The 20479-nt window shown below is 43.7% G+C and overlaps 1 protein-coding gene across 1 annotated transcript in view; it reads right to left on the bottom strand.

Moving 5' to 3' along the window:
- TNC (tenascin C) overlaps window positions 1-19919 on the bottom strand; it is a 72619-nt gene extending 52700 nt beyond the window's left edge. The window contains exons 1-9 of the mRNA XM_007936674.2: window positions 19436-19919; window positions 14731-16140; window positions 13373-13636; window positions 11793-11908; window positions 9997-10153; window positions 7140-7409; window positions 6204-6389; window positions 5873-5962; window positions 3941-4204 (exon numbers count right to left, since the gene is read on the bottom strand). Of these exons, the coding sequence (XP_007934865.1) occupies window positions 3941-4204; window positions 5873-5962; window positions 6204-6389; window positions 7140-7409; window positions 9997-10153; window positions 11793-11908; window positions 13373-13636; window positions 14731-16140; window positions 19436-19892 (3214 nt within the window). The 5' untranslated portion in view covers window positions 19893-19919. The remainder of the gene's footprint in view (window positions 1-3940; window positions 4205-5872; window positions 5963-6203; window positions 6390-7139; window positions 7410-9996; window positions 10154-11792; window positions 11909-13372; window positions 13637-14730; window positions 16141-19435) is intronic.
- Window positions 19920-20479: the final 560 nt, after the last annotated feature.

Raw genomic sequence — 20479 nt, 5'->3', positions numbered from 1 at the left:
TGGAAGTGTTGGATGCTAAAGTTTACCATTGACCTGTTCTAGAGAATTGACTGTGGCAATTATGGATCCATCTATTTACCTACCTCGAGACCCATCCATCAATCTATCATCATCTATCCATCTACCAAAGGAGGTAAGCGCCATGAAGCAAGAACTTCATTTTGCTTGTTGCCACACTCATTTTTCTCCAGTGTTGTCACCTTTTTCAAAGCTACCATCACTCCTAATCTGGACTATGCACTAGCCTCCTAACTGGTCTTTCTGATCCCACCTTTGCCTCTTTACAGTTTAATTCCCATAGAAAAGGCAGAAGAGTCTCTAAAAAATATCTATTTTCTGCTCTCAGCCCTCTAATGATTTGCCTTTACATTAAAAAAAAATCCATCTATCTATCAATCATCTATCTATTATCTATCATCTATCCATCTATCTATCTATCATCTCTCTCTCTCTCTCTCTTTTCTATCTATCATCTATCTATCTAATCTATTATTTATCTATCATCCAAAGGAAGTAAGGTCCATGAGGCCAGGAAATTCATTTTGTTACCTCTGGCTCTTAGAATAGGTGCTTAATAAATATTTGTTGACTATGTGAATAGAAGAGCACATGTTTTTTTGTCACTTCCTCTCTGTAAGCACATACAAGTTCTGAAAGGTTAATGTACATTTTTATGAACTTAAATCATGTTCTCTTCCTATTGACATTTCAAAACAAGAAGAACAGCTTGATGGCACTCAGTGCATAAATCTTGAAAAGTCCAATACTTGTGAAGCCTTTTGCAGTATTATAAGATAACAGAAATGATGGTTTGACGGATTAAACAAAGGCTAGTCAGGAGCTCTGGTAGCATAGTGCCTAAGGCACTTGACTGCTAACCAGAAGGCTGGCGGTTTAAACCCACCAGCCACTCCTCAGAAGGAAGATGGGGCAATCTACTTCTGTAGTGATACTGCCTTGGAAACCAAGGAGGGGTCGCTATGAGTCGGGTCCGACTTGACGGCACTTAACAACAACAATAGACAAATAAAAAGTGCAACTTCCATAAATGAAATCAGTAGATAAATTGAAGGGAGAGGAATAAGAATTAGGAGAAGAGGAGGAATAACATGAATAAAAGCACAGCAGACAATAGATGGAGATGGAACCCAAGAGTCTCCTCGCAAATGCTGAACACACATTTCAATTGTAAAGGACAGTCTTGTAGGCTTGCTGCCCCAGAGGCCAAGCGTTTCCGTCGTGTAGTTCCTCACTGAACTTCTCAGCATTTCTTTATGAAAAGGCTGTTGTCTTTTTCTTAAAGCTGTGTACCAGAATCTACCCTCTGAACAATGTCAGTGGGTCTGAGAAATTAGAGTTTCAAAATCCCATTTCTGTGTTTATGGTGCATGCAAACAGCTGACCTGGAGGAATTTCTGGCAGTGTCAACTCTAAATCTTTCGATTCCCAGCATCTTGTAGATGATGGTAGTTATATCTCATGGCTGAATGACAGCACTAAACACCAGGTTGGTGAGAAATCCACTTTTAGTGTTTATTTGTGGGACAAAGAATGGTTCTCCCATAGCAGGGAGATTCAGATCCAAACCTGACTACCCCAAAGGGAAGACTAAGTTGCTTTGATCTCATTTTGTCAAAATAAGATGACTGAACCTAAAAGCCTTGCCTGCCATAAAACACTTCCATGGCTCTTTCTCACTATCAAGAATGAAGCCTAAGACTTTTAACATGATATTCATGGCCCTTTATAGACTACTCCTGATGTCTCATACCTGCGTGGAAGCAGCACATAAACAGAATCGATAGAACTGACCACCTGAACTCACTTTAGACTCTCAGGCAGAGGCTTCTCTTTGTCTATCTAATATCCCTTCTCCCTCTCTTCTTCACAACCAACCAACCATGCTTCCATATGGACAGCATAATGTTTACCCAAAGACTGTCTTCCCCAGCTGTTCCAGTTCCCTAGTGCCACTCTGACAAGAATGTACCACAAATGGGATGGCCTTAACAAACGGGAGTTTATTCTTACAATTTGGAGGCTTTAAGTCCAAGTTCAAAGTGCCAGTCTCTAGGGCTGGGTGAAAGCCCCTCAACCTTGGGGTTCAACTGTGCCTCCTGCTCCTGGCCCACGGAGCTAGAGGCTTTTCTTCACTCAGACAGCTAATGGCTGTTGAGGCTAACAAACCCAAGGTTGACAAATAAAATGGCACAGTCCCAATGTTGCCAAACCACACAGCAGGCCATTAACTCAAGTCCATTGTAAGTCCCATGGTCAGCAGAGCATGGCATGGCTACATGCAGGGTCCAAACGTGCCATAAACTAGAGACGGTTTCCAAAGCTGCTACTTATATATGGGAAGCAAACCACATTCCAGAGGCAGCTATTCAGCTGCTCACAATAGACTCCACGACGGAGCTGATTCCAGTCTTATCATGGGGAATACTACATCCAGCTACCCAGCTACTCAACCAGGCCCAGCCAAGTTGACCACAAACGTAACCACCACACCAGCCTCATCTACAAGTTGGAGTGACTAGTGAAATGTGCGTAGAAGTCATTGGTGAGGCTTCTAGAAAGAATCATCTAGGAAGCACTCTTTTCTGGTTTTGATTCTTCCTCTTTCATACAGCCTGGAACAAAGATGTGAACATTGTACTGCGGCAGCCATATTGTATCATTGAAGTGTCTTTGAAAATGGAAACCAGGAACTAAGAATGGTGGAAAATAAAGATAAAAGGAGTCCCTGAGAATTTGGACCATGCCATCCCTGAAACACCTCACTTGAGATTTATTTTGTGAGAGAGGAAACCAACCTTTATCTTACTCAAGTGACTGTCATTTGAAATCTCTGTTACATGCATTTGGTAGTATTCATAAATGAAAAAGACTCCTCAAGGCATTCCCAAGTATGTTTATCATTATAATCCCTTCACTGCTTACCTAATTTCAGCTGGAATAACACCTCAGCCAACCTTTGCTAGCTCCTTCTCCTTCCCCTGAGCACTCGTTTTCTTTGATTAAGTTCCATCAAACATTCTGAGTATCTAATCTTCCCTGAGTCAATGTAACAGTGCTTACTAGGTAGCCCACTTCTCTCTCAAGTATCAGCATAAAACACAGTATACTGTAGATCCTCAATGTATATTCACTAATTTAATGGAAAATAATGACCATTCCTTGCCAAACCCTGGAGAAATACCATTTTCCACATATACTTCTTGACTGGATATTTCAGGATCAAAATCAAACGTGCATATTTTTCAATAGTTGTTTCAATTTAGCCTGTGAGGAAACATGGCAGGAGGCTCAGTGAGTAGGATGATTGGGCTACAAGGGACACTGGAGGTCAGGATTAAGTCCAGTGTTCACCTCTTAGTGACTATGAGAAAAGAGGAATGGAAAGACTCTGTGAAAGACTCCAGGGACCATGTACAACTCCTCAGTGGGAATCGTGGAGAAAAAAAAGACCTGGAATAAAAATATTTAATAGAAAATAACCAAAGAATTATTATCAATATCTTGATCATCTTCAAAAGAAATAGAATGAAAAATAAATGAGTTGTTTGGGTAAAGGAAGGAAGAAAAAGAAGAAAGAATTTAGGAGAATCTGAAAAATTCACAACTGAAAAAAAAAAAAACCCAAAGAGAAACATATACAAACACTAAGTTTTAAGTTCTACTAGAAAGAAATAAAGAAATATTTAAAAATCACTCTTGCCCAGCGAGGCGCTCTTGCTGAACTTGTTGACAAAAAGAAAAGTTTCTACTTGGGAAAGAGGGAAGTCACTCTTTTAAAGTGATGTTTGGCAACTTCATGAGTAGAGAAAGAAACCTGTCTTCCTATTGGGCTTTCTCAGGTGCAGACATGCTGGTTGAGGGAATCCACAAACCTCAAAATCAACAGAGGGTTTGGAGGGAGCTCAGAGGTGAGACTCACCGGTGGACGCCTTCACCCGTGCGGGTTTGCTCTTGTGTCTGCCTTTCTCTGCTGTGAGGAGGATGGTATATTCCTGCCCCGGCTCCAGGCCTCTCAGAATGTGGGAGGTGGTGCCTCTTGGAAGCTGCACTTGCATCTGCTGGCCTGTTGGAAAGCTATAATTGAGGCGGTAATGGTCAAACTTGGCCAGAGGTGTCCTCCAGAGCAGATTCAGGCTGGTTTCCGAAGTTTCAGACACCCGTAGGTCCTTGGGCGCGTCCATGTCTGGGAGGAAAACAGAGAGATGTAACTCTTAGGCTGTTCCATGGACTAAAAGTCAGAAGGTTCTGCTCTGCCATGGAGGGGCTATGTGGCTTCAGGTGACACACCCGAGTCTCAGTTTTTACCTTCATGAAAAGTCCTTATACATTATACAGTATAGATTTTAGAAGATTAAAAATGAATATGGTGTGTATCCATGCTATGGAATAATGCTCAGCAATGAAAAGGATGAACTATTGGTACAAAATGGAATTTTGATGGATCTCAAGGGGATTATGCTGAGTGAAAAAGTCAATCTCAAAGCGTTACAAACAGGTTGATGTCATTTATATAGCACTCTCCCCCCCAAAAAAAAACCCCGATGGAAATGAAGAACAGATTAGTGGTTGCCAGAGCTTAGGGATGAGGAGACAAAGGGAGGTGACTGGGACTAGAAAGGAGTAGCGTGAGGAATCCTTGTGATGCAACTGCTCTGTGTCTTGACTGTCATGGTAGATACATGAATCTACACCTGTGGTAACATCACATAGAACTAAATACACACACACAAGCATGTAAAACTGGTGAAGTCTGAGTAGGGTCACTGGAGTGTACTGATGTCAGTGTCCTGGCTGTGATAGTGTACTAGATCTAACCATGCAAGATGTTACCACTGGCTGAGGAGCATAGGGAATCTTGCTATATTATTTCTCACAACTATATGTGAATTTACAATTATTTCAAATTAAATAAAATAAAGAATAAGTACATTAAGTGCTCAGTATTGGGTTCTGTATAATTTGGAGGCTCAATAAAACAGGCTATAGGTTCTTTTTAAACATCATCCTCCTTTTTCCTCACATACCTGGTGGAGGTAGGTATACAGAGGCAAGTGTCGAGGTAAAGGAAAATGTTTTTTAATTGAAATGCAAATTTCCCGGAATGAAACTTGCTTCAAGTCCTGTAGTCCCTCACCATCCTCACCCAGAGGCTGGAGTTACGGGATGCACTGAGTAAGTGCAGGTGCTACCAAGGAGGCAGGGCCTGAACCAAACGCTGGTCCTGTCACTTACAATCTGCTTGACTGGGAATAGAAAAGTGATGTGTTTTCTAACAGGAAACTCCTCCTATGTGTTTCAATTAGATAATGGCTTATAAAAAAAAAAAAAAAAATGGAATTAGTTACCACCTTTAAAAAAATTGTGTATTTCTTATAAAGTCTGGTTACAGTTTTTCTTTTAAAAATCCCTTGGGTCCCTTCCTATATGGCATGAGTGGTGCTGGCATCATCTAAGTGAGGTGCTCACTCACTGTTCCTGTTTACTCACTTTCGTTACTTTTGAATCAAGGCAAAAAAAAAAAAAAAAAAAAAAAAGCAATGCAACCACTGCCGTGGAGTCAGATCCGACTCATAGTGACCCCTTCTTGGGTTTCTGAGGCAGTATCACTATGGAAGTAGACCGTCGAACCTTCCTTCCGGGACTGGCTGGTGGGTTTGAACCACCAGCCTTCTGTTTAGCAGTCAAATGCCCTAGGCACTGTGCCACCAGAACATCTGGGCTAAATGCTCTCAGAGACCACTTTCTCCCCTGAGCTTCCACCTTTTCTTTAAAAATACGTCTCCCTGTCCTTTCCTTGTCTGCCTAATCTGCCTGCCAGCTCTGCGATGGTAGAAGCTATGATGTTCCTCACCTGTGGCTGCGTTTATGGTGGCTGGATTGCTCTCCTTGTCTTCCTTCACAGCAGACACTCCAATCCCATATTCAGTTCCTGGCCTCAGACCTACAGGAAAAAGTGCAGGTTAGGATTCAGTCTGGAACCATAAAGATTTGCAGAGGACCATGGCAATTGTTCGGAGCTGGACCCAGAATGTCTTGAAAATGAATTTGCTGCAGTCTAAGTGAGAGGGGTTGCTGGGAACTAAGTTTTCTCTTTGGGGAATTGCAAAATGGAGATATGAGGGAGCAGGTTGCCTATCCTTTGAGGATCCCTGGACCAGCTGGATGGGAGATGCAGAACTTGCCTGTGAGTGTGGTTTTGGTTGTGGCTTGTTGGCTCTTCGGGACGTTGACCTCAGCGTGGTCACCTCCGGAGATGGGTGCATACTTAATTCTGTAGTTATCAATGGCTGCCTTGCCATTCCGCCATTCCAAGGTGATGCTGTTGTCTGTCTGGGAGATGCGTCTGAGATTCCTGGGAGCATCCAAACCTGTTTGGGAGAGGAAGGAACCTCTGTATGAAAACACCAGGTGCCAGGAGAGCCAAAGTCTTTGACAGTTCAACCTATCATACAGAAGGTGCCTATCACTGAAGAGAGATGACAAACAGCACACAGAGCCCTCTTTCTTGGTAGCTGATGCACAAATCTAAACAAATACTACATATTTGGCCCCTTTTCCCAACATTGTGTGTGTGCCACTTCAATCACTCATGTTTCCCTTAGATTTTGTGCTTCAAAAGCTATTACAACTTAAAATTAGCTCTACAAGAGTGAAAACTGGTCTGCTGTGCTCATCACTGTATTTCTCAAAACTTACACAGTGTTTACTGAGCACTGAAAAAATACTGGTTGATCGAATGAATGACTGAAACTTTAGTATGTTTAAAATAATGCCATTGGCTAAGAGGTTAGGCAGCATCTTTGCCATTCATCTTTTCCACATACTGTATTTTATTATTAAAATATTTATTTTATTTTAATCAGAACCTCTGTCAGATTTGCTAGACTCCACAATCATGTAAGTCAACTTTGTAAAATAAATCTTTTTACATCTATATGTATCTGTACATGTACTTGTATCCCTTTGAATCTCCATCTCCAATCTGTGGATGTATTTTTGTGTATATATCTATCTATATTTCCTATTGCTTCTATTTCTTTGGAGAATCCTGACTGATAAACACCCCAGCATGGAGTGGCATGAAAATCTCACAATCCTTCCTCTACTGTAATTGTTACCTGTTGTGAAGGTCTCTTTGGCTGGGTTGCTCGACATGTCACCCCTGCGGGAAATTAGGGACACCTCATACTCAGTGTCTGGCTTCAGGTTCCCGATGGAGTACTGGTTCTCATCATGTGTGAGGTCGATTGTGGTGCGGTCGCCTGGCACATCTTTGATCCCATAGGAGAGCTCAATGCCATCTATCTCGGCCAGGGGCTTGAACCAGGTGATCAGAGCTGTGGTGTCCGTGACGTCTTTCACCTCAATTTGACTGGGTGCGTCCAAACCTGTAACAGACAGAGGGCACAATGGTTTCAGCGATCAAAGCCAGTGTCACTGGCTGACCAGAGAGGGTGGTGGGGCCACTCAGACCCATGGGTATACATCCTAGTGTTGTTTAATGACTCCCTGACCTTATTTTACCTTTATGAGCCTCATTTTTCTATTCAATAAGCTATGAGTCGGATAAGGAGAGCTACCCATTAGGAGTTTTTGTTTTTTCAAGTATTAAAGGAGCTAATGCTTGCAAGGGAGCTCTGGTGGCATAGTGCCTAAAGCATTTGACTGCTAACCAGAGGGCTGGCGGTTCAGATCCACCAGCCTTTCCTCGGAAGGAAGGTTGGGCAACCTACTTCCATAGAGATACCTCATCAGAAACCCAAGGAGGGGTCGCTGTGAGTCGGATCAACTCTATGGCAGTGAGTTTGGTTTCTTTTGGTAATGGTTGCAAAATGTCTAGCATGATGCCTGGTGTGTGGTAATTATGTGTTAAGTGGCTATTACTTTGTTGTCATTATTAAACTTATTTTAATAAATTGAAGAAATATGCTTAAGGGTTATTTCACTTGACATTTTTGGTTTAGTCTCTCTAGTTTTTAAATAGACAAAACTTCCTAGATCATTGACTTCTTCTCCAATGTACCATTAGAGTTGTGGCGTAGAAGAGTGAGACAGTGACTATGTCAACATGTATGAAAAATTATTTTTGATTAAGAGAATTGAGACAAGAAAATCACCTCTATCATAAGTTTATGTTCTTTTAAAGGTAAAAAATGTTCAGACATAGCAACAAAAGAGATAGGTTTACATATTCTCCTCAGTGTTGATGTTTGTTTACATGATTCTACAACTTCAAACGTTGGGATGTTTTTTCTGCAATGAAATGAAAATAAAGCAGCCACTCCCCAAATTTAGATTAAGAAAGAAAGAGGAAGATGAAAGAAACATCTTTTGTATTATCAGTGTACCTTTCCTACAGCAAATAAGCATTTGGTAGGTCTTTTCTGGTGATCTAATGATTTTTCCTGTTGGTACCTGCCTTCTACCTACCACAGAGCAATGTCAGGAGGATGGAAAATGCTTGCTCACTAAGGAGACAGTGCTATGCATTGGCTCTGAGCTGGGCAGAATGTGCAAATATTTAAATGCAAGATGTTCTTTCTTGTCATCAACAGATTTAACTTTTCCAACAACCCCCTGCCAAGAAGAGGTCATTCCCTCAACTGTAGGTATATGCATTGTCTTGAAGAAGATAAAAAAGAGGTTTTTATGAAATGGCAATGAAAAATGATTTTATTTTTCTTTTAAAATTAGTTTCCTGGTAGAGGAACTCCAAATTCAGGTGTTTTTTCCCCAAATGACCTAGTGATGTTAAATCCTTTCTACCCCCAAGAAGTTTTGACATCATTAGTACTGAATAAAACTATACTTAAGTTCCTGTGAAAACACAGAATCTACATTCTGCATAAATTGGAGCCTAACTGAGCTCTGGTAGCATAGTGGCTAAAGCACTTGTCTGCTCACCAGAAGGCTGGCGGTTCAAACCCACCAGCCACTCCTCGGAAGGAAGGTTGGGCAATCCTACTTCCGTAGTGATACTGCCTCGGAAACCCAAGGAGGGGTCGCTATGAGTCGGGGCCGACTCACGGCACATAACAACAACAACAACAACAACTGATGCTAGTGGTGATGGGGTTAAAGTCTTAAAACTAGTCTCTGGCTGAAATCTGTGGATCTGATACTATTAGCCATGTGATGGTAGCTAAATTGACTTAGCTTCTCAAAGCCTCAGTTTCTATTCTTGGAAAACAATGGCATTAGTGTTTTCCCTGCCTCTTTCACAGGACTCTTGCTAAGCTTAAATTAGGTGATGTGGTAGATTGTTTGCAATTGCCTCAATTGTTTCTCTTCCTGTGTGTATACCACTTTGAAATGTGACTTTGAAACTCATCTTATCGAGAGATGGATCTGGTTGCCCATCCTTTAGATATGAAATGGCCTTAAGACTTTGATCAATAGAATGAGGGAAGTGACCTGGTGCCAACTTTGAGCCCAGGTTTTAAGACACCGTGCACACTTGTTCTTTTGGGGCTTCTGATTAGCTGCCATATGAATAGGCTCAAGCTAGCCTACTGGAATGTGAGAGACCATGTAGAGGCAAAAGGCATCATCCCAGCTGAGGCCAACCTAGGCCAACCAGGCCCAGCCACACAGAAGCATGAGTGAGCCCAGAAAAATTCCTCATTGAGCCCAACCCAAAACTGACAACCTTCAGAATTGTTTTTAGCCACTAAGCGTTGGACTTGTTACTGTCAATTAGCAAAAGCTAATTGATAGAGATGTGACGTAAAAGGGTGTTTTGTCAACCAGAAGCTGTGAGGTACTATTATTGCTGTTATTTGCTGTCCAGTCAGACCCGACTCATAGTGACCCCTCAGGTTTCCGAGGCAGTAACACTACGGAAGTGGATTGCCCAACCTTCCTTCCAAGAAATGGCTGGTGGGTTTGAACTGTCAGCCTTCCGGTTAGCAGTCAAGTGCCTTAGGCATTATGCTAGTTCTGTCATTATATCAGTGGCATTAAAGTGATACTCACGGGTGGTTGTCACCCTCTTCAGACCAGGGCCCCGGGTGTTGTTTTTCACGATGTGCAGTGATATCTCATACTCTTGCCCAGGAGCTAGGCCAGTTTGCCGGTATGTGGTCTCTGGCCTCCTCAGGCTTTTCGTGATCTCTCCTTCATCTTCTTTATTCTGAAAGATAGAGACAACTTGGTAAGACCTAAAAGAAGTGCCAACCACTTCGCTTATGTGACTTTTTCATTCCACAATCACTCATTCCTCATTTATTCTGTCAGCTATTCACTAAGCACTTAGAATGCATCAGATCAGTACGTTAGATGCCGAGGATACAAAGATGATCGAGCCATTTCTCTAGTTCTTTTTTCTCTCTTGTATACCTCTCTATTCAACTCTTTGATATTCAAGTCAAATGACAAAATTTAAGAGAAATTCTGTAGCCATAAGCTCAAACCCGCCTTTGGTACACTAAGAGACCAGCTTCAGAGAAGTCAGGTGATTCTCCCATACTCATGTAGCTGTGACAGATCCTGGACTTGAACTCAGGAACTCAGGGCCCTGCCTCACATGTGCATTTAGGCCCAGAGGGGGAAAAAAAAAAAACAAACAAAACACCAGGAGCTCTGGTGTCATAGTGCCTAAGGCATTTGACTGTTAACCAGAAGGCTGGAGGTTCAAACCCACCAGCCAGTCCTCAGAAGGAAGGTTGGGCAATCTACTTCCGTAGTGACACTGCCTCGGAAACCCAAGGATGCTCAATCTGAAATATGCCAAAAGGCATTTTGAGACAGCAATCAGTCATTCTCTGCCTCCAAAATGAGATTTGCCAGACTGAGGAGCACTGGACCGAGAGATGACTTAATTTCTATTTGTCTAGGCTTTCTTCTACAGCCTTCAGTATGAATTACTCCTTGACATAAAACAAAAATCCTCACAACAGGACCACTAAGCAAGATCTTGAAACACGGAGAAAAGTTTGAAGTTGTCAGGGGTTTCATTTTACTTGGATCCACAATCAACACTCATGGTAGCAGCATCAAGAAATCCAACAAGTATTACATTGGGCAAATTTGCTGCAAAAGACCTCTTTAAAGTGTTAAAGAGCAGAGACGGCACTTTGAAGACTAAAGTGTATCTGACTCAAGCCATGGTATTGTCAATAGCTTCATAAGCATGCGGAAGCTGGACAGTGACTAAGGAAGACCACAGAAGAGCTGATGCATTTGAATTATGGTGTTGGTGAAGAATATTGAAAATACTAGGGTCTGCCAGAAGAATGAACAAATCTGTCTTGGAAGAAGTACAGCCAGAATACTTTTTAGAAGAGAGAATGGCTAGACTTTGTTTCACATACTCTGGTCATTTTGTCATAAAGGACCAGTCTCTGCAGAAGGACGTGATGCTTCGTAAAGTAGATGGTCAGTGAAACAGGGGAAGACCCTCAAAGAGATGAATTGTCACTGTGGCTGCAACGAAGGACGCAAACATAGCAAAGATTGTGAGAATGGTGCAGGACTGTGCAATGTTTAGTTCTGTTGTACATAAGGTCACTATGACTCAGAACCAACTTGACAGTACCTAATAACATCAACAACAGGCTTCCTTACCCTTAAGGCCTGTATTTATTGACTTAATAAAATCAGGGGAAAACCAACATCACTTAAAGTAGATATGCACACACACAGGTTGCTAAATTTAGAGCCTTGTCCCCCACCTAAAGTAGAGGAAATAGAGTTGATGTGAAAGTCTGCAGAGCTCTTTGGCCACTTTTGAGATCCTTGTTGTCAAACGCACCTGCGTTTGTGCTCCTTACCATATTCCGGAAGATGATCTCCCAGGTTTCGAAAGCAATATCCAGAGGATCCCACTCCACTTCCACAGATGTCTCCTTGATGGACTTGAATTTTAGGCCTTCAGGTGCAGGCAAGTCTGTCAGGACAAAACAAACAGGAGGTGAGGGCGGGAAAGAGGTGTGATGGGACAACACAGTCATGACTGCACTGAAACCCCAAGAGTGGATGCCTCTTTCAGTCAGGGCTGGTAATCAGCTGGAGTCTATTTAAGTGTTCTTCTGAGAAACTGCCTAGTAGAACCAACCACATGATTACCAGACAGAGGCAATCAGCAGTCATAGAGTTGATTCTGAATCATGTCAACCCCATGTGTGTAGAGAACAACCGTCTGTGCTCCATGGAGTTTTTAAGGCTGTGACATTTTGGAAGCAGATTACCTTTGTTCCAAAGCGCCTCTGGGTGGGTTCAAACTGCCAACTTTTTAGTTAGTGGTCAAATGCATAACTGTTTGGGCCACCCAGGGCCTCCAACCATATGACTGGCAATTACCTATTGTTTAATGATAAAAGCCTGGGTTTTAGAATCAGACAGACGTGGGCTAGAAACTTTGTTCTACCATTACCTCTGTGGCCTGGGACAAGTTGCACAAAACTTTGGTTTCGACCCCCACCCTGAGAAGGAGGTAAAGATAGATGCCTGCCCCTTTGGAATGTTTTGAGGACTAAGTAAGATAATCCGTGTAAAGTGCTGGGCATGGTTCCTGGCATCTAGCATGAGTTTAATCAATGGCAGCCATTGTTATTATTGCTAAGCAAGAAAAGGCCAGTTTCTAGCCACAACTTGCCTTTCAGATGTGGATGTAATTATGCTAGGGTTGGACTCTTAAAGGAATAACTTGAACCCTAGTGTTTTCACTTGTATTTATTTATTTTTAATGAATAGACAATAAGCTACATAGAAAGGTAATGGTTAAGGGCATGAACCCTGTATCTGGCCTGATGGGGTTCAAATCCCATCTCTATCACTTTCCAGTTTGTGTATTGGGACAAGAGACCCTTCTTAAGCTCATCTGAAAGTGGGGTTAACTACAACACCTAAGTCCTGGGACTGTTGTGAGGACTAAATGAGTTAGCATATGCACAGTGCTTAAAATAAAGCATGGCCAAGCCTTATCAGTAAAGATTCTATGTAGCCAGAAGGATACAGAAGAACAAGGAGGAGGTTTCTTTTTTTCAAAAGAAAATAAGGCATTTCTTTAAGAAGATAACTGATGGGTTTAAGGAGCCCTGTTGGTGCAATGGTTAAACACTCTGCTGCGAACCAATGGATTGTGGTTTGAATCCGCCACCTATACAAGGGGTAAAAGATCTGGCCATCTGTTCCTGTAGAGATTACAGCCTAAGAAACTGTTCTACAGGGTTGCTATGATTCAGAATTGACCCTATAGCACACAGCAACTGGATTCCCTGCTCTTATTCATTGGTGTGATCATAAAAAGGCAGCTGTACGTCTGTGGGGCAAAGGCAAGGCAGTAAGTCATGGAGGGCATTATATGCTGGAGGAGCCGAGAGGCTGGCCGAGAGGAGTTCTGCTTACTCACAAGTGGCTACCCTGGCGCTGACAGGAATGCTCTTCTTGTTCTCTAGGATGGCGAAAACGCGGATGAAGTATTCCACACCAGGCTCCAACTCCCGGATGGTGGCAGATGTCTGGTCCCCGGGGACGCGGAACTGCATTTCCAGGCCACCCTCATGGGTGGGTGTGTACACGACGAGGTATTCTGTGACTCGCATCTCATTGTCCCATGCCAGGTTTACTGTCTCTTCTGTTACTTCTGTCACTACGAGGTCTTTGGGGGGCGATACTGATAGGAACAAGAAAAGATACCTCGTGTCAGTAATGTACAATATAGATTCTTTCTAGGCTTGGTTCTCTTGACTTGTCTCTTTTATTGCCAGTAACAGAAGTCTGAGGGTCTCCCCCTGAAATCCAATTTTCATTTTCTAAAATGCAGAACTCATCAAGGATCCCGTGCTCTGACCCAACTTCAAGACCTTCAGTGGATGCCCATTGCCTTCAGACTGAAGTTCAAGGTCAGTATTCTGGCATTCAGTGTTCTCTGTGACGTTGGCTCTTCTTCCTATATCCCTTTCTCATGACCCATGGGTTTTACTTCAGGTTAAGGTCATTGGTATGGGAAAGTGAAACCTGGCCTTGGTTCCTCGCTCTGGACTCCGTGTCATACATCCTATGCACTGAAAGGGTATTTTGGACTCATCTGGTCCCACACTTTCATTTCCTAGACGGAAGACCAGTGAGGTGAGGAGCTTGCCAAGGCTGCTTAGCTGATCAAGCTTGGAATTCACATCTACTCACTGCCAACCAGGCATTCTTGCCAACCAGGGTAGGCCACGTCAAACACAGGGCCATTTGTTTATTCCTAGATACTAATAGCTTTAATCAAGGTAGAAATTCTCAGTCACATCATTTAGATATATGGGTGGATGACAGAAGTATAAAGAAGACTCTTAATAAACATGACCATTACTGTTCTTTGTTATGTTTTCATTCAACCAATGTTTACAAAGCACTTACTGTAAACCACTACCCTGTGCTAACTACTCGAGGTAGTGCTCCTTTGAGGAGCTCAAAGTCCTGAAGATAAAAGAAGTAATGGTAAGATGATTTAAGAGGCAACTCTGCCTTGTAGGTGATTAGCATTTGCTTTTTAGCTGAGTGAGCATTTAAGATTTACTCACAGAAAGAAATACTCTTTGAAGGTTGCCTGTGTAGGAGGGTAAGGGAGGGTAAATCACTAACTGCAGGGTAGACACATACTGTGTGTGTGTGTGTGTGTGCGTGCATGCATGTGTGTGGTATAACACATTGCTCTCCAACACAGATGGGTCCACACTAGCCCATGGCCATTATCATGCAAGTCTGAGCTTTGGTACTCACCCTCAGAGCAGTCTTCACCAGCATGGCCTTCATTGCAGATGCAGCGGCCCAAGACGCACTGTCCCCAGTTGCTGCAGTCATTGGGGCAGGAGCGCTGCCCGCAGTCCAGGCCTGTGAAGCCCTCTTGGCAGATGCACTGGCCGTCCACACAGCGGCCCTGGCCATTGCAGTCATTGGGGCACCTCCGCTCCTTGCAGTCTTTGCCCATGAAACCTTCATGGCACACACACTGCCCATTCACACAGCGGCCCTGCTGGTGGCAGTCATTCAGACAGGAGAGCTCTCCACAGTCAGGGCCAGTGAAGCCGTCCTCACACACACACTGCCCGTCCACACAGCGGCCCCGGTTGCTACAGTCCTTAGGGCATCGCAAGTCCCGGCAGTCCTCGCCCATGTAACCATCATCACAGACACACATTCCATTCACACAGTGCCCACGTTGGTGACAGTCATTGGGACAGCTCATTTCACTGCAGTCGTAGCCCTGGAAGCCTTGTTCGCACACACACTTGCCCTGGACACAGCGGCCTCGGCTGTTGCAGTCATTGGGACAGCGCCGCTGGCTGCAGTCCTCCCCAGTGTAGCCCTCATCACACACACACTGCCCGTTGACACAACGGCCATGATTGTTACAGCCATTGGGACACTTGAGTTCACCACAGTCGGGTCCCGTGAAGCCATCGTCACACTCACACTGCCCAGCGATGCAGCGGCCATGGTCGTGACAATCTGCAGGACACCTCTTTTCGCTGCAGTCTGCCCCAGTGAAGCCCTCATCACACACACACTGGCCCTCCTCACAGAGGCCCTGGCCATTGCAGGCATTGGGGCAAGTCAGCTCGCCACAGTCTTCCCCTGTGAAGCCCTCTTCGCAGTAGCAGGTGCCGTTGACACAACGGCCCCGGTCGAAGCAGTCGTTGGGGCAGATGAGCTCACTGCAGTCCTCTCCGGTGAAGCCCTCATCACATACACACTCGTTCTCCACGCACCGCCCACGATTGTAGCAGTTGTTGAGGCAAAGGGGCTCGTTGCAGTCATCACCGGCAAAGCCATCCTTGCACACACACCGTCCATCTACACATGTGCCGTGCTCCTCGCTGCAGGGCACTGGGCAGACCTCCTGGCTGCAGTCAGCCCCAGTGTAGCCTTCGAAGCAGATACAGATGCCGTTCACACACTTGCCCTGGTCATTGCAGTCACTGGGACAGGCCAGCTGGCTGCAGTCTTCGCCAGTGAAGCCCTCATCGCAGATGCACTGCCCGTCAATGCACTGGCCTCGTAGGTGACAGTTGCCTGGGCAGTCAGGCTCAGAGCAGTTGAGACCTTTCCAGCCAGGTTCACACACACAGCCACATCCTTCAGTGCTGAAGTTCCCATGGCCACTGCAGAAGGGTGTGGTATCCAGGCGGCCTGCCAACCAAGAGAACAGATGTGCTCAGCTGAGCTCAAGCAGATTTTACTGTACCTACTAGCTAAACCCACATTCAAATTCAGAGGATGGTTGCATTCCCAGGTCCTATCTGGCTTGAAACCTGCTACTCCATGTATGAAGTAAGATAAGACTCACATCCAGTTACCACCCCTCCCCCCTGTTGCTGCTGAGTCAGTTCCGATTCATGGCAACCTCATGCCTGTTGGAATAAAATGGTGCTCAGTAAGGTTTTCAGCAGCTGAAGTACATCACCAGACCTTTCTTCCAAGGCAGCTCTGAGTGCTCTGAACCACCAACCTTTCAGATTATACCAGGTAGGAATCCTTCTTAACCTGGAACTTCAGGGTGTGTACCCTAAAATTAGAGAATTGTGTGTAAAGATTGTATGTGTGTGAGTGTGGGAATGTGTATGTGTGTTTCCACCCCCAGAGAGAAGACATAGAGGTTTAATTAGATTTTCAGGGGGTTCCCTGAGCCCAAATGAGTCTGCACCACCATCACTGCTATATGGAATGCGCTATTCTGTGCTTATGTTCCTACTTCTTTGGTGCCTCACCAAGGCCAGGCACCAAGAGATGCCAAGAAATAGTTCTGAACTGAACTCAATTCTGATCTTTGACTCACTAGCTGTGCTGTATGTGGGAAGGGATTTAGACGGTCTGGAGCTCAGTTTCCTCATTGGTAAAGTGGGACCAAATAGCCCCACTTCAGTGGGAGTTAAATGAGGACATTAAGAGCGTACTGCTGTGCTTTATAGGACCTTTTGTGGAATAGTGGATAAAATAATTTGGCTGCTAACCAGAAGGTCAGCAATTCAAACCCATGAGCTGCTCCATGGAAGGAAGACAGGGCAATCTATTTCTGTAAAGATTTACAGCCTTGGAAACCCAATAGGGGTTGTTATGAGTCAGAATCGACTCAGTGGCAGTGAGTTTGGTTTTGGTTTGCTTGTGCTTTAATCTGCTTTCTCTTCCAAAGCTTTTGAGATTGACTGAAGTTGGTATGTGGGTTTACGTGAGCAAAACTTTCTAACTTTTCCTAACGGAAATGAGGCAGCTAAGGAGTGGCTCTCTAAGTTGGACAAGGTGCCTTTCACTTTGGCTCTTCCCCAGAAAACACATGTGCCTCTATTTTTTCTCCCTGTTTGATCCTGAAGATTGCAGTGGAGGGTGAAGCGATAAGTGAGTGGTCGGGGCTGCATGACCCAGTTCCTTAGCCTAAATCTTATCCCGTCACCTCTCAGCAGCTATTGGTCTGATCTCCATAGAACTGAGGAGAGGAAACAAAGCTCACCTCTAGTTTCTTTGTACCTGGATACAATTGTGATGATATGATTTATTTCCTTCTTAAAACAGGATGGAAGGACATTAAAGAGAAAAGTTAGCTTGGAAATTTAGATGTTAGATCTACACTGTTCAGTATGGTGGCCTCTAACCACACATGGCTATTAAGCATTTGAATTGTGGCTAGTCCAAATTGAGATGTGCCCTAGGTGTAAAGCATATGTTGGGTTTTAAAGACTTAAAATAAAGTATCCCATTAATAACTTTTATATTAATTCCATCTTGAGAAGGTGGTGTTTTGGTTATGTTGAGGTAAATAAAATAGATGATCAAAATTATTTTATCTTCTTTTTTTCCCTTTTTTTAAATGTGACCACTGGAAAGTTTAAGATTATATAACTCAAAAACTAAAGTCACTGCTGTCAAGTTGGAGCTGACTCATAGTGACCCCTCCTTGGGTTTCCTAGGTGGTATCACTACGGAAGTAGATTGCTCAATCTTCCTTCCGAGGAGTGGGTGGTGGGTTTGAACCACCAGCTTTCTGGTTAGCAGTCAAAAGCCTTAGGCACTATGCCACCGGAGGTGGCCTTTATTATATTTCTATTGGACAGCACAGCTCTAAATAATAATTTCAACCCATTCTTCAGCATTATTCCCATTGTGCAACTCCCTTCTGCATTTTGCCAGGGAGTTGACAGAAATGGAAGATAAACTACTTTATGCCTGAAGTTTCTTTCTTTCTTTCTTTTATTTTTTTTTGTTTGAGAAACCTAGATCATGCACTATAGTACTCTCCACCTAATGCTGATTAGGTCTATTCTTGAAATAATTTGTCAAAGTTCTTTCTGGTGATTTCTCCTGTGTGGGAGGACTAGATACTCTCATCTTTGATTTGAAGCTGTTGAAACTACTTGTAGCTCTATCAGCTTTAGGGAATGGAGAGGATGACATAATTCTAAAGTGGCAGAATTCCTTAAATGGGATGCACATGGAGTGGGGTATCACTGGGGAGTGTGAGCTCTGGAGACACAGAGCCAAATTCCTTATCTCTCATTATTCTTTGTGTTATCTTGTGTCAATTGGTTAACTTCTTTGAGTGTTAATTCTTAGATTTGCAAAAATTTATCTCAAAGGGCTGCTGGGAGGATAACGAAATACAATGGCTTGTACATACCAGAGACTAGTGGCCATCAGCCAACTGTGACTCATGGCAACTCCATGGTCAGAATAGAGTGGTTCTCTAGAGTATTCAATGCCGATTTTTTGGAAGTAGATTGTCAGGCCTTTCTTTCAAGGCACTTCTGCATGGACTCAAACCTCCAACCTTTTGGTTAGCAGCTGACTACCTTAACCATCTGCAGCACACAGGGACTCCATCTGCTACATAGAGAGGGCTCAATTTACGGTTGTGATCATGATCACCATTAAAATGGGACATTTTTGCCAAACCCCAGATTTTGTGCCACCATGGGCAACATTTGTTAGAACACGGGGCTGCAGAACGCTATGATTTAAGTACTAACTCAGCAACTCATTGTTGGGCCTTGAGGAATCCCATCCTTCTTGTGGGCCTAGTTTCCCTATTTGTGCACTGAGGTGACTGGGTCATATCAGGGGCTATCTAAGTGTACTCGTTGGGTCAGGAATTTCATGGTATGTTCTTAGGTTCTGGAGTAGAGAATGGGCAGGGTTCATGGTCAAATAAGTTTCAGAAACTTGTAATTAAAGGAGAATAGGTACTTTTCAAAGCAGGACTTCTCAGGTCTGAAAACTCCTCCAAAAATCACTTGTCACCATGACTCTCCAAGAGCAACATAGTGATGGTTACATTCCCCACATTTACTTGACCATAAAAGCTCTTTATTGTGAATACTTTGTTGTGAGACAACTTTTCTGGGAACCCACTTTGGAAATAACTGGTGGTCCCTGCTACGTGTGCCGTTTCTCCCATCTGTGCAGTGAAGGGATGAGGCCAGTCCCCAGCTCATACCTTCAGCAGGCTGAAGACAGCAGCTTGCTCCTGCGGTACACTGCTCCCGCAGGGAAGACACCAGGTTCTCCAGCTCCTCCAGCCTACTCAGGAGCTCCTTGACATCAGGGGCTGCAGCACAGCCACAGGCCCGGCGGGGGATGTTGATGCGATGTGTGAAGACAATCTGGTTTTCCCCATTCACTGTGTGCTCCTGGATGCTTTCACTGGGCTCTGACTGTGGAGCCAGGTCTTTCTCCCCACTGGCTGATTCCAGATCCACTGAACATTGGGACCCCATAGGCAGCTTGATGTTGTAGACATGGTTAAACACCACTGGCTGGTTCTCCTCTGGCAGAGTGACATTCACCCCACTTTCTCGTTTGTGCCGGATGACTTTCTTGAGGACCCCACCTTGGGCAGGGAGAGTGAGCAAAGCTATGAAGATGCTTGCCAACAGCCGTGTCGTGGCCCCCATGACAGAGGAATGTTTAACAGAATGCTGCTGGGGTCGTGAGTTCTTTCACTCAGGCTGAAATGGAAGATTTGGAAGCACAGGATAGAATCCAAATCAATTGTTCCTTATCTTCTTAAAGAAACTATCTTCTACAAGTAAACAAAGGAAAACAAGCTTATTAGTATATACTACTGAAGCAATCTATTGAATATCTACAATGCCAAGTGAATTTTGACTTGATACCTCCTGTGTTTGAAGCTCTCCTGATACTCCTACCAGTATTCACTGTAGTGTTGACATAAAATGGTCTCTAAAGGAATTTTACAATCTTGGAGGAATAATTTTACACACTGTTCACCCTCAAGAAATTTAAGTAGAAAGCAAAGTATAGAGGAAAAAGAAAAATTTTGGAATACAAGAGATTTGGGTTTTAATCTCAGCTCTAACTCTGGGCCCTGGAGTAAATTCTATAACTTTGCTTTGACTTATTTATCTTTCTGTACAGTGGATATTATAACGATAAATAAACCAGAAACCAAACTTACTGCCATTGAATTGATTCTGACTCATAGTGACCCCTATTGTTAAACTAGTTTGGGAGGTCAATA

Source organism: Orycteropus afer, unplaced genomic scaffold, assembly GCF_000298275.1.
Source record: "Orycteropus afer afer isolate SDZICR_OR568_19922 unplaced genomic scaffold, OryAfe1.0 scaffold00037, whole genome shotgun sequence".
NCBI classification, from domain to species: Eukaryota; Metazoa; Chordata; class Mammalia; order Tubulidentata; family Orycteropodidae; genus Orycteropus; species Orycteropus afer.
This window is presented reverse-complemented; position numbering and strand designations above follow the sequence as displayed.